Source organism: Echinops telfairi, unplaced genomic scaffold (assembly GCF_000313985.2).
Source record: "Echinops telfairi isolate 266 unplaced genomic scaffold, ASM31398v2 ScPeMD7_7457;HRSCAF=8495, whole genome shotgun sequence".
Classification (NCBI taxonomy): domain Eukaryota; kingdom Metazoa; phylum Chordata; class Mammalia; order Afrosoricida; family Tenrecidae; genus Echinops; species Echinops telfairi.
The window spans coordinates 43,109,729-43,120,791 of record NW_022111357.1 but is presented as its reverse complement, the minus strand read 5'-3'; the positions used below and the strand labels follow the sequence as shown (position 1 = coordinate 43,120,791).

At 58.0% G+C, this 11,063-nt stretch overlaps 1 protein-coding gene across 1 annotated transcript in view; it reads right to left on the bottom strand.

Moving 5' to 3' along the window:
* Window positions 1–11,063, bottom strand: part of MORN1 (MORN repeat containing 1) — an 86,671-nt gene that overhangs the window by 68,843 nt on the left and 6,765 nt on the right. The window contains exons 4-5 of the mRNA XM_045299224.1: window positions 7,424–7,514; window positions 6,095–6,182 (exon numbers count right to left, since the gene is read on the bottom strand). Coding sequence (XP_045155159.1) covers window positions 6,095–6,182; window positions 7,424–7,514 — 179 coding nt within the window. The remainder of the gene's footprint in view (window positions 1–6,094; window positions 6,183–7,423; window positions 7,515–11,063) is intronic.

Here is an 11,063-nt window from a genome sequence, read left to right as displayed (position 1 = left end):
GCTGCTGTAGCAGGGTTCTGGCCCAGTTGGAAGGGCCGTTTGGAGTCCTGTAATGGGCAGGGGGTGCTGTGCAGGCAGCCTCTGTCTGTCATGGCTGCGCCCTGCAGGGGGACCTAGCCTAATGGCTCACACAGGCCTGCACAGACTCGGAGCACCAGGGCAGCAGACACTTCAGTGGGGGTAGGTGTCACCATCGCTACACCTGGCTCTGCACCTGGATGGGCTGATGTCAACTGTGTTCTTGACCCAAAGGGCCACCCACTCAAGCTCCCCCAGACAAGGTGACACTCCCTACTTCCATGCTGAGCTGCCCTCCCCTCTGGCACAGACATGTCTGCGCTGCCCCGTCACTCCTTTCTAACTATTGTGAGGCCACGGGAAGACCCAGCGGCCAGCCCAGGCTGACACTGGACATGAGGGAGACCCGCCTCATGTCCAGGGCCAAGGAGTTGGCCCTGCTGAACTCCTGATCCGATCGTCCAGCCACCAGACCCAGGAGATGGCCCACTCCTGTTCTCAAAGCTGCCCACACGTGTTGTTTCTGTGTTGCAGTACAGGGGGTGACCCTAGCCTGTGGTGACGTGTGACAGGGCGGCCCAGGGAGTCGGGTGCCATGTTCCTTCACACGAGCCCCAATCTCTTGCTCCTGGGCCGCAGAGGGTCCCCTGGCTGTCCCTCGAGGCCTCCACTGCTGCTCAGGCCCTGGGGTCTCCGGCTGCTGAGCCCTGGGCCTCAGCCATGGCTACAGGCTGTGGGGTGACGTGTGGGTGTCGCTGTTGCCCCCTCCCTTCGGGGCTCCTTCAGGCCCCTGGCTCCAGGGGCATGGGGGTGCCGGCAGCAGGGTCAGGGCAGCCCCCTGCCCATTACAGGACTCCAAACGGCCCTTCCAACTGGGCCAGAACCCTGCTACAGCAGCAGCAGCAGCTCGCACCACGCCGTCCTCATAGCTTCCATCTGTCTCCCCCTCACTCACCCTTGAGTCTTCCCGCCAAACTCCAGGAAGGCGGCGCATGTTGGGGGCAGAGTGGCCATCCTGACAGACCTCCACATCACACTGGCTGGAGAACCCTGACGCTGGTGCTTTTCAGAGCGCCCCGAGGGTGACCCCGATGGGATGGGCTCTGATAAACGGAAAGAAGCACCTGCGGGCTTGCTTTTCACTTTTCAGGAAGCAATTGCCAGCTAATGGATGCTATTTCTCTTTTCCTAGGAATGTTATTCTGCTTTCCTCCACGGTGCTGACTCCGAGCTCTACCGCCTCCTGCAGCGTTCCCGGGTGCTCGTGGGGGGACCCCTCACCTCGGCACCCTCCACCCCTGTCCTCCGACACCCCCCCCCCACACACACACCTCCTGATGCACCAGCATGGGGACAGCAAGGGGGTTCAGAGCACTGTGGCTCCGTCTCAGCGTCTCCTACCAGCAGGTGAGTCCTTTGGCTGAGCCAGTCTCCTGGACCAGGGTGGGGGTGGGGGTGCAGAAGACGGGGAGGCGCTCGGGGCCATTGACCCAGCCCTGTGGGGAAGCCCCAGCCTGGGCCTGCACCTGTCTCAGGCCTGCAGTGTCCAGCTGTGGTGGCAGCACAGGTCCTGGCTGTCCTAGAGTCCAGATCCTCCCCACCGGACCCTCTCGAAGCTCAGCGCGAGGCCACCTTAGTCAGAAGCCTGAGAGTGACGAGGCTTTCGACTCCCACGAAGAGGTACAGTCCCGGAACCCACAGGGGCGGTTCCACCCGGTCCTGCTGGGCCGATGGGAGCCGGACGGACTCCAAGCCAGGGAGCGAGTTTGGTTTTGTTTTGAGCCAGTCGGCAGGGCTCGGTTTTCTCCATGGGAACTGTGGACAGAGGCTGGTTCATGCTAGCCCTGCGCTGGCTTCAGTCTGAACGTCTACGAGGCCAGAGACCTAACGGATGATCTCACGTGGCGCTAGATTGTGAGGTGGCAGTGTGGGGGAGGCGGAGCGGCTGGGTCCCTGCCCACCACCCAGACCCCGGCCCGGCTGCCTGGCACAGGAAAGCTTCATGCCTCAGACAGACCACAGCAGCTCCCAGGGCGCCTTCCCCAGCCTCCCCTGGGTGTGCTGCTGGCTCCAGGCTCTATCAGGGTCCCTGGGGGAGTGCTTCCGAGCTGTGATCGGGGCCTGCACCATCCAACGTGGGAACCTGGGGGGGGTTCCACAAAATGGAAACTGTATGAAGTTGGGTAAAAAAGAAGAAAATAAAACTAAAACAGAACGGAATTCATCAGAGGGAGCAGGCACGCTCAGGGCTCTGCAGTGAACAGACCCCAGTGAGCCCCCCACTAGACTGGATGGGGCCCCCTGCTTCCAATCACTTATAGGAGGTGGGGGGCTGGAGGCAACAGGGGGGTGCTGGACTGCTGACCAGAAAAGCCTGGCCGGTTGGCTTTACCCAGAGGTGGCTCGGAAGAAAGGTTGGGCCGTCTACTTCCCCAGAGGCAGCCGGGAGAGTCAAGAGTGGTTCTCCTCTGAAACGCACAGCAGGCCACCAGGGGGCAGGGCCGGCTCCGTGGCACTGGGTTTTTTAAGAGAAGGGGGAGATGTTGTTGGTTTGGGGAGACATTGTTCTGATTTCCCAACAGAATAAGCTGCAGCAGGTTTATTTTTAGGAATAACTTTTTTCTTTCTTTTCTGGAGCAGGTTTAACACGTCCCAGACTTAGATAAAAAGGCTAAGGCGGGGAGACATCTGTGGAAACCAGGAGACCGGTGGCTAGTGTTTGCCACAGTAGGGCCCAGCTCCTTAGGGTTTGGTGGACACAGGTCACCAGGCCTTTCTTCTGTGGCACCTCTGGGTGGTTCTAGCCATTGGATGAGTAGCCCAGCAGGCCCACCATCTGCACCACCCTGGGGTCTCTAGCTCTGGGAACAATGACTATTTTCTAGTCTTTTCCAGATAATTCTCTAGAAGAGAGAGAAGTGACTGCCGGCAGTGGAGCGACAGGGGCTGGGGGCCCTGGGCAGCTTTCTAAAGACCCTTGGATTTTGCGGCAGGGCCCTGGAGGGTGGCCGGTGGGGCGCATATTCCAGTGGGAGAAAGGAAAAGGCAGACGAACCCCCAACACTGACAGGGGCCCCGGGGACGTGCGACCCCACAGCCAAGCAGAACAGAGCTACCAACGACTAAAGAGGGCATCCGGGGAAATGCTGGACCAGAGAGCGCCTCTGGGTCAAGGCTTCTGGCACAAAGGCAGCCGGAAGAGGCGGTTGCGTGGAGGGGGTTCCGGGCTCTCACGTCAGGAGTAAAACTCGCTGCTCCTGGAGCAGAGGAGAGCTGCCAGCCCGAGTGCGCACAGAGAGCTCGTGAGGAAGCATCACGCCGCCACCGCGCTGCGAGACCCTCTGCTTCTCCTAATTAATTAGGGGCCAAGTGACAGACGGGGTAATTATTTTTTCTCACACAAGCAGTTGTGCTAAGAGCCTCGCGCTGTCTCTGAAGTGGGTCTGGCAGCCATGAGTGGGGGCTGAGCCCCAGGGCCAGGGTGCAGCCCACCCCGAGGCTCTGGCTCCTCCCTGCCTGGTAGGGTGGGGAGGATGGCCCAGGGGAGACACATACTTCAATTCAGTCACACCAAAGCCCCCTGTCAAGGTGGCAGGAGGGAGTGCAGTGTGGCCAGCTCGCTCTGCAGTCAGGACTCCCCCTGTGCCTCGCCACTCTTGCTGTGACTACAGTTCCCCAGGTCTGAGGCCAAGTCGCCTGGGACAGGCACTGGGGGGACCTGGTAGAGACATGCAGAGGGTGGGGGTGGGGGGGACATGCTTCATAGGGGCAGGTCTCCTCGGGGCAGAGACAGGTCCCAAAGAGATGGCTCCCCTGTTGGCATTTCACAGGCCCGCCCACCATGCAAAAGGTACCACAGGCCACACGTGGTCCATCCTGAGCCACAGGAGCGGATGCAGGTGAGCAGAGCTAGGGGCACACTTGAGGCACTGTCAAAAGCCCTACCCTGACCCCCACCTTGAGGCTCGGCTGCTCCTGAGCTCCCAAACTTCCCCCGGAGGGTCAAGCGCCGTTTTCACCTGTGACTGAGGCACAAACACCCTGCTCAGACGCTCACACCCAGGATGACTGGCGGGGCGCACGCCAGGGCCACCACCTCTGCCCACTGCCAGGCCCCAAGAGCTGCAGGCCGGCCGAGGGCGGGGGCCCATCTCATACCTGCCCTCAGCCTCGTTTTGGGACTGGGCACCCCAGGCCTGCAGAGCTGAGGAGCCTAGCCTGGCTCCCGGGCCTTGGCGGCTGAGTGGGAAGGGGCTGCCCCCTGGTGGCATGTGGCTGGGGTGGCAGCTCAAAGGACTCCAGGAGGGATCCCCGCTCTGGAGACACCAGGCATTCAGAAACCCTGGGGCGGACAGCAGGGACACTCAGCTGGTCTCCCTGAGGCTGTACAGTGATTTGCAGGAAAAAGAGGGGACACGTGGACAGGTCTCAACAGGGACCCCTGAGGCAGCCGGGTTCTATGGGAGGAGACAGCCATGGGGGGCAGGCGACTGGAGGCAAACCCTTTTGTCCCTCTGTAGGTGACTCGGCCATCTGTCCCCAGCCCCCAGGCCGTGTGCACCACCTCTGACCTGGGTCCTGCCTTTGCTCAGACCACCACTCCTCCACATCCTCCACCTGTGATTGACTCAGGTCCCAGGGCTGGCTTGAGTGACTGCTCAGAGCCTCCATTTCCACATCTACACACTGGGGCGCTGGGGGGACAGCCGTCTCTTCACTGGTTGTGGTACGGAGTTGACACGTGGGGAGCTTTGGCAGTGCCTCCCGGCATGGGGTTCCTGGCACCACGGCTACCAGGAAGGGGCCCACACGCAGACTGGACCTCTGTGGGAGGCACAGCCCCAGGAAGGAGGGAGGTCTGCCCAGGGCACCCCCTGGGCCTCCCCCTCAACAATCGCTCTGCCTGAGAGGCGGGAGAATTAGAACGAGGCTCTGGCTGCCCAGGTCTGCCTCCAGGCTGAGCTTATGAGGAGGGACAGGTGTTTGTCCAGGGGGAGGAGAGGCCATGGTGGCATTTACATCCAGTGCCAACGACCAGGGAGCACAAGCCCAGGCACAAGCCGCTCAGCTTCGCTGTCTCTGGGGAGGGACCTGGCGGTGGTTTACCCAGCATGCTTCTGTTCCGCACCCAGAGGAGGCCGTGCAGGGCCTTTGGAGCCGAGGGCCTACGTTCTCTCCATGGGGAAGCCTCAGGAGGCCAGGCAGGCGCCCAGCTGCCTTCTGCTGCCAACCCCAGCCTGCCCTGTCCCAGCCAGGGCCAGGCCAGTTGGCAGCTCCCTGCAGCCCAGCTCCCATGTCTGTAACGCATCAGCAGCGTTTCACGGCTGGCTGTGCAATGCCAGGCTTTGTCAAGAGAGGGTGCTGGAGGGACCCTGCAGTAGAAATGGGCTTCTCTTACCCATTGGAGCTGGTCTGTCTTTAACTCCTGGGGTGTGGTTCTCTGTCGGGGGCACCGCTCTCCAAGGTTTCGCTCCCCTACTTCAGGTTGGTTTCTCTCACCTACTTTCCGGCATGCCAAGGGGCAGCCACCAGTATCCAAGGGCATAACTAACTGGTCAGAAATACCACCAGGGTAGGTTCGGGCTCTCCTAAAGGAGCAACCCTCTATCTGGTGTGGGGGTCACAGGGTGGCTTCTGGGACCTGGCGGCAAAGGTCAGCCGAGCCTATGCCTGTTGCTGGCTGCCATCGAGCTGGCTTTGACCCCAGAATAGCCCTGCACTCACTCGCTGCCAGGCAGCTAATGCCGGCTCGGCTCGTACCAACCCTGTAAGAACTGCCCCTGTGAGTTTTCCAGACTGATAACTCCTTACCTGAGTAGAAAGGCCCATCTTTCTCCCTTAGAGCAGCTGGTGGGTTTTGAACTACTGACCTTGTGGACCCGTAGTAGGCACAGGTGATTGCTTTAAGCTTGTTGTGCCTCAGTTTATGCATCAGCAAAATGGGGGCAATGACAGTCGCTCCCTATGGAGCTGCTAAGAGGACCAGGTGAGATGATGGAAGTAGGCCATCTCAGAAGACCCTCCCTGCCCCCTAAAGCTAGGGGTTCCTTCCTTGGGGATGGTGAGGGTACGCTACCTCATATGTGGACCCATCAGCACAGCTGAGCACGCCGTGTCCCTGACGCTGGTCCAGGACCCAGTCTCCTTCATACGTGTCACCGTTCCTGGAGACAGAGACACTGTGTTCAGGCTGGGGGACATGCCCCTGAGGTCAGGGGAATGGATGGGCTTGCATGGGCCAGTGCCTCAGAGGTGGGATGCTTAACACAGCCGAGGGGACAGGCCTGCCCAAGGCAGCCAGGTGGCTGCGTGATTGAGCCCCGGTCCCTCCGACTGGCACTCAGCATGTGCCCCCAGGGGCCGAGGCAAAAATAGTCCAGAGCAGATGGCCGGAGGGGCCTGACCGAGGCCCATCGGCTCTGGCTGGGAGAGCAAGAACATGACCTTGAGGCTCCGGCGGAGCTGACGGACCGGCCGTGGTCCCTGCAGGGGAACAGGCCGCACTGTCTGTTTGGACAGCTTTCTCCCTCCCTCCCGCTGTACCGAGGTGCTGAGGAAGGAAAGCCAAGCGGAAACACGGATCTGCCTGTCCCAGCGGCAGGCAGGCCCGCAGGGGAGGCGCTCGCTGCCTGGGGCCTGCTCTGCAGGACTCGGCTCTGCACTGCTCTTATTTCCCCGAGGGAGGGGAGGGCTTGGTGGGTCTTCTCTAGACACACAGAGGGTCCATCCGACCCAGACTCCAGCCAAACTCACTGATTCAGACCTAGGGGGGTGGGGGGTGGGGGACAGCGCAGTGTGAGACCTACCACACCGCTCAGGCGCCTACAATTCCAGGAAAGGAGGGAGAAGTTCTAGAGCAGCGGTTCTCAACCTGCGGGTCGCCACCCCTTTGGGGGTTGAACGACCCTTTCACAGGGGTCGCCCAATTCATCACAGTAGCAAAATAATAGTTAGGAAGTAGCAACAAAAATAATGTTATGGTTGGGGGGTCACCACCACACGGGAACTGTATTCAAGGGTCACGGCCTGAGGAAGGTGGAGAAGCACTGAGCTAGAATAAGAACCAAACACGGAAGTAGGTTAATGGCCAGTGTTCCTGGGACAAGTGGAGGAGGGCTGGACAGAACCGTGCGTGTGCATGTGTGTGTGTGTGCGTGTGTGTATGTGTGTCTCCCCACCTGTACTCACTCAGGGGACCTCGAGTCAGCGAGTCCGGCCCAGGGACCAACGCTGTCCCTTACCTGAGGGTCCCCGTGTGGCCCTGATGCCACCTCCCAGGGACCAACGCTGTCCCTTACCTGAGGGTCCCCGTGTGGCCCTGATGCCACCTCCCAGGGACCAACGCTGTCCCTTACCTGAGGGTCCCCGTGTGGCCCTGATGCCACCTTTCCTGACGCGCTCTTACCTGAAGAGCATGTGCCCGTGCCCGTGCTTCCTGTGGTTGTGGAAGGAGCCCTCGTACACCTGTCCGTCCTGGTCCACCAGGAGCCCGTGGCCTAGGGAAGCAACAAGAGACCACCTTCTTGCCGCGGCCTTGCTAGGGGTGAGTCTGCCCAGCACCCATCGCAGATACGAACGGGGAAGGGGAAGGGGAAGCCCCACAGGGCCCAGTGGCTCCCCAGAGCTGACCCATGACCACAACCACTAACCTAACTGCCATCAATCAAGTCCAATCCAGGTCACAGCCACCTTATAGGGCAGGATACAATTGCCCCTGTCGGTTTCAGAGACGGTCAAGCTTTATGGGAGTAGAGAGCCTCATTTTCCTCCCACAGAGATCCTGGTGGTTTTGAACTGCTGACCTTGCAGTCAGCAGCCCAACTTGTAGCCCATGACATCGCCAGGCAGGGCTCCCAACAACCCACAGTGTCTGTGAAAGTGAATTCTGGGTCCTGCTCTGGGGGCCGTGAGTGAGGGTAGGGTGCTTGTGTGACAGTGGGCACAATGCTAACGGAAGAGGTGACTGTTGAAGGCCCCTGCTGGGGTTCCCTCAAAGGAAAGAGCTAGCCCCTGCTCCCCTAAGAATTACTGCCCAGGACACTCTGGGGTAGTCCTTCTCTGATCTGTCTCAGGGGTGTCAGTATAAGCTGCAAGTGACTGGGCTGTGCCCAAGAGCCCCAACAGTGGAGATACAACATGTCCTGGGCATGGCTGTCCTCCCGCTGTCCGGAAGCGTCTGAGTCCCAGCAGGAGAATGAACCCGTATGAGAGCTCTGGTCTCAAAGGCCAGGGCAGGAGGAGGAGGGCGGGGCCTCCTGAGAGCACTCTGTGTACGGTTGAAAATTGCGAGGGCGCTCTTATTTCTGAACAGATGCACACTGGTGAGGGTGCTCATTCACAGGGGGCTGCGGGTGGTCCTTCAGGGGCATTGCCCGCTTTCTCCCCCCAACCCCATGGCTGCCGCCTGACTGAGGCCTGAGTGGGGGACTGGGCAGAGGGCCTGCGGAGGGGCTCCTCCTAGCCAGGTGGGGAGACTCCTCTCCTTCCGGGAATCCCGGGATTTGCTTTAGCCCACGAGGAACCAGGGTCTGGTGGAACTGCAGCCTGAGGCAGGGTCAGGCTCTTGCCCCTGCCAGGCTGTCACCTCCAGTGTAGGAGGCCCCCAGGTAAGGGCAGGCACCTGCTGACCTACGAGGGGGTACCAAAAAAACCCCTGAATGTTTGTTTTTCCAAAGCTTTGTATCTAAATATTTTTTAGAAAACAACCTTATCGCCTTCAAAGTACTCTCCATGACACTTAATACATTTGTCAAACCTGAGATTCCATTCTTGGAAACAGTTTTCAAACTCATCTGTTTGGATGGCTGACAGCACCTTTTTTCCCTTCACCTCTTCTACACCCTCAAATTGCTGTCCTTTCATGTCCTTTGCATTCTCAGAAACAAAAAGAAGTTGCACGGAGCAAGGTCAGGTGAGTCAGGAGTGTGGGGCAAGGGAGGCACGCTGGTTTTCACCAGAAACTGGTGCACTGAGATGGCCATGTGACCAGATGCATTATCGAGACAAAATCAGTCCCCTGTCAGCCACAAATCAGGCCTTTTTGGCCACAGACTATTATGCAATCTTTTCAGAACCTCCAAATAGAAAGCTTGATTAACAATGTGACCTGGTGGAATGAACTCCAAATGCACTACTGTGAGGAACAGAAGGATTTCTCTTAAGTTGTCTCCCCAAAATATATGCCAGACTTAGCTTGAGAATGACTGTTCACAAGACAGTGAAAATAGGTCAGAGGTTATTCTCCCTAACATCAGCCATCTAGACTATAGTCTGACTCACCCTAAATAAGACCCACTCCCTTCTGATAAGGATAGTGGTTGTCTGTCTATTTGTGGGAGATACCGAGAGGTCAAACCCGACCAAGGATGACTAAGGTTAGGTAGCCATTATCAGCTGTCTAGATCAAGCAGACACCACTGTTTATCCCACAACAAATACGGGCACACCCCTAGGTCATCACCCTCTTGATTGTATTGCCTATGTTGCTACCCCTCCCGGTGACTTAGGTTATTGTCCGCTATCAGGGGACTTGCATGCCTCCCAGAATAGTAGTTGTCAGTTTTATTATATGAGACATCAGAGTGATCAAACTTGTTCTAGAATGAATTGTATTGCCCCTTTCTGTGATGTATGATCTCCCTAAAGTGATATGATGCGTGGTTAGCAATAAATAATGAGGCTCCCTGGTTCTTGGGAGGGTGGCTGGCCGAGGGTGGCTGGAGAAGGTGGCTAAGGAGGATGAGGCAGCGGCTTCTTCTCTGACGACTGAGCCCCCTCCACAAGGACCATCAAGCGGGGCTGAGGTGAGCGATGCCACCATGAATTGCGTCTGACTCCATTACTTGACTCCATCCTTTAACTCTCATGCTATGACTTTACTGTAATCTCTACTTATTATCGCTGTACAATTGCGCCTACCGAACCTGTGTTTTGTGGGGTTCCCTCTTCCCTTTAACCCCACACACTACCTTCCTCACATTGAAAAAAAAAACAACCCCAAAACAAATGAGCATCCTCTTGATCTTTGATTTCACTTGATGAGCTTTGGGGGGGCAAGGTGACAATGTCATCTTCCACTGGCTTGACTGATGTTTGCTTTCGGGGTCATAAGAATAGCATAAGGACCTGGATAAAAGTCGGGGTCACTTCAGAGCTGTTCTTTCAAAGCACGGCATGTTTAAATCGGCCATCACCAAAAAAGAGGTTAGAGTGAAGCTGCTTCCCCGACAAAAATTCACTGTGACCAGAGAGCACCTTCCCAGTGAAGCCACTGGGTGCACGAACTCAGAGAGAGCCGCTCAATGCTCGCCCAGCAGGAATACTGCATACTACGAAAGCTGTGCCCTCAGAGCTTTTCTCTGATTTGGGAGGAAGTACCCCTATTATGTATGACGTCATGAGAAGTGACAAAAACAGAGGCTGTGTTTAGTTACTAAATGGATGGGTGGTCACCCCGCAGCATCTGGCAGATATGCAGAGACTGGACAGAGTGGACAGGGGGTTAGCCTGTTGGGGGCACCAATCTCATAAAGGCCAGGGCCCTGGGCTGAGGTGGCAGGGCACCTTGGTTCCCTGTGCCAACCTTGACACTGGACCAGCCAGGACATCAGCTTCCTTGAGCCCATTCCAGCTGGGTGGAAGCCACAGTTTCAGACAGGGTGGTGGTTGACAGACCCCCCCATTACTGATTGGATTATGTACCCCCTGGCCCCGCCCCCTCCCAACCACTAAATTCTGGCCCTTGTACCAGTGGACAGGCTCCTACTTGCAAATAGGGTTTTTCCCTTGTTATGTTAATGGAGTAGGGTGGGTCCTAGACCTAATGACTTTGAGTTCTGGAAAAAGCAGACTACACACAAGGGAAGGCAGACAGCATGGGAGAGTTCTCCACACTCCTATGACCCAGGAGGGAGTCAGTGTGGCCAGAACCCCCATTTGGAACATCTGGCCTCCCAAAGAAGCCACCCGTTGGTGGTGTTGTTTGTGTGACTGCACCACAGGACAGGACATGGCCATCGAGGGTGACTCAGGGCAGCCAGGTGTGT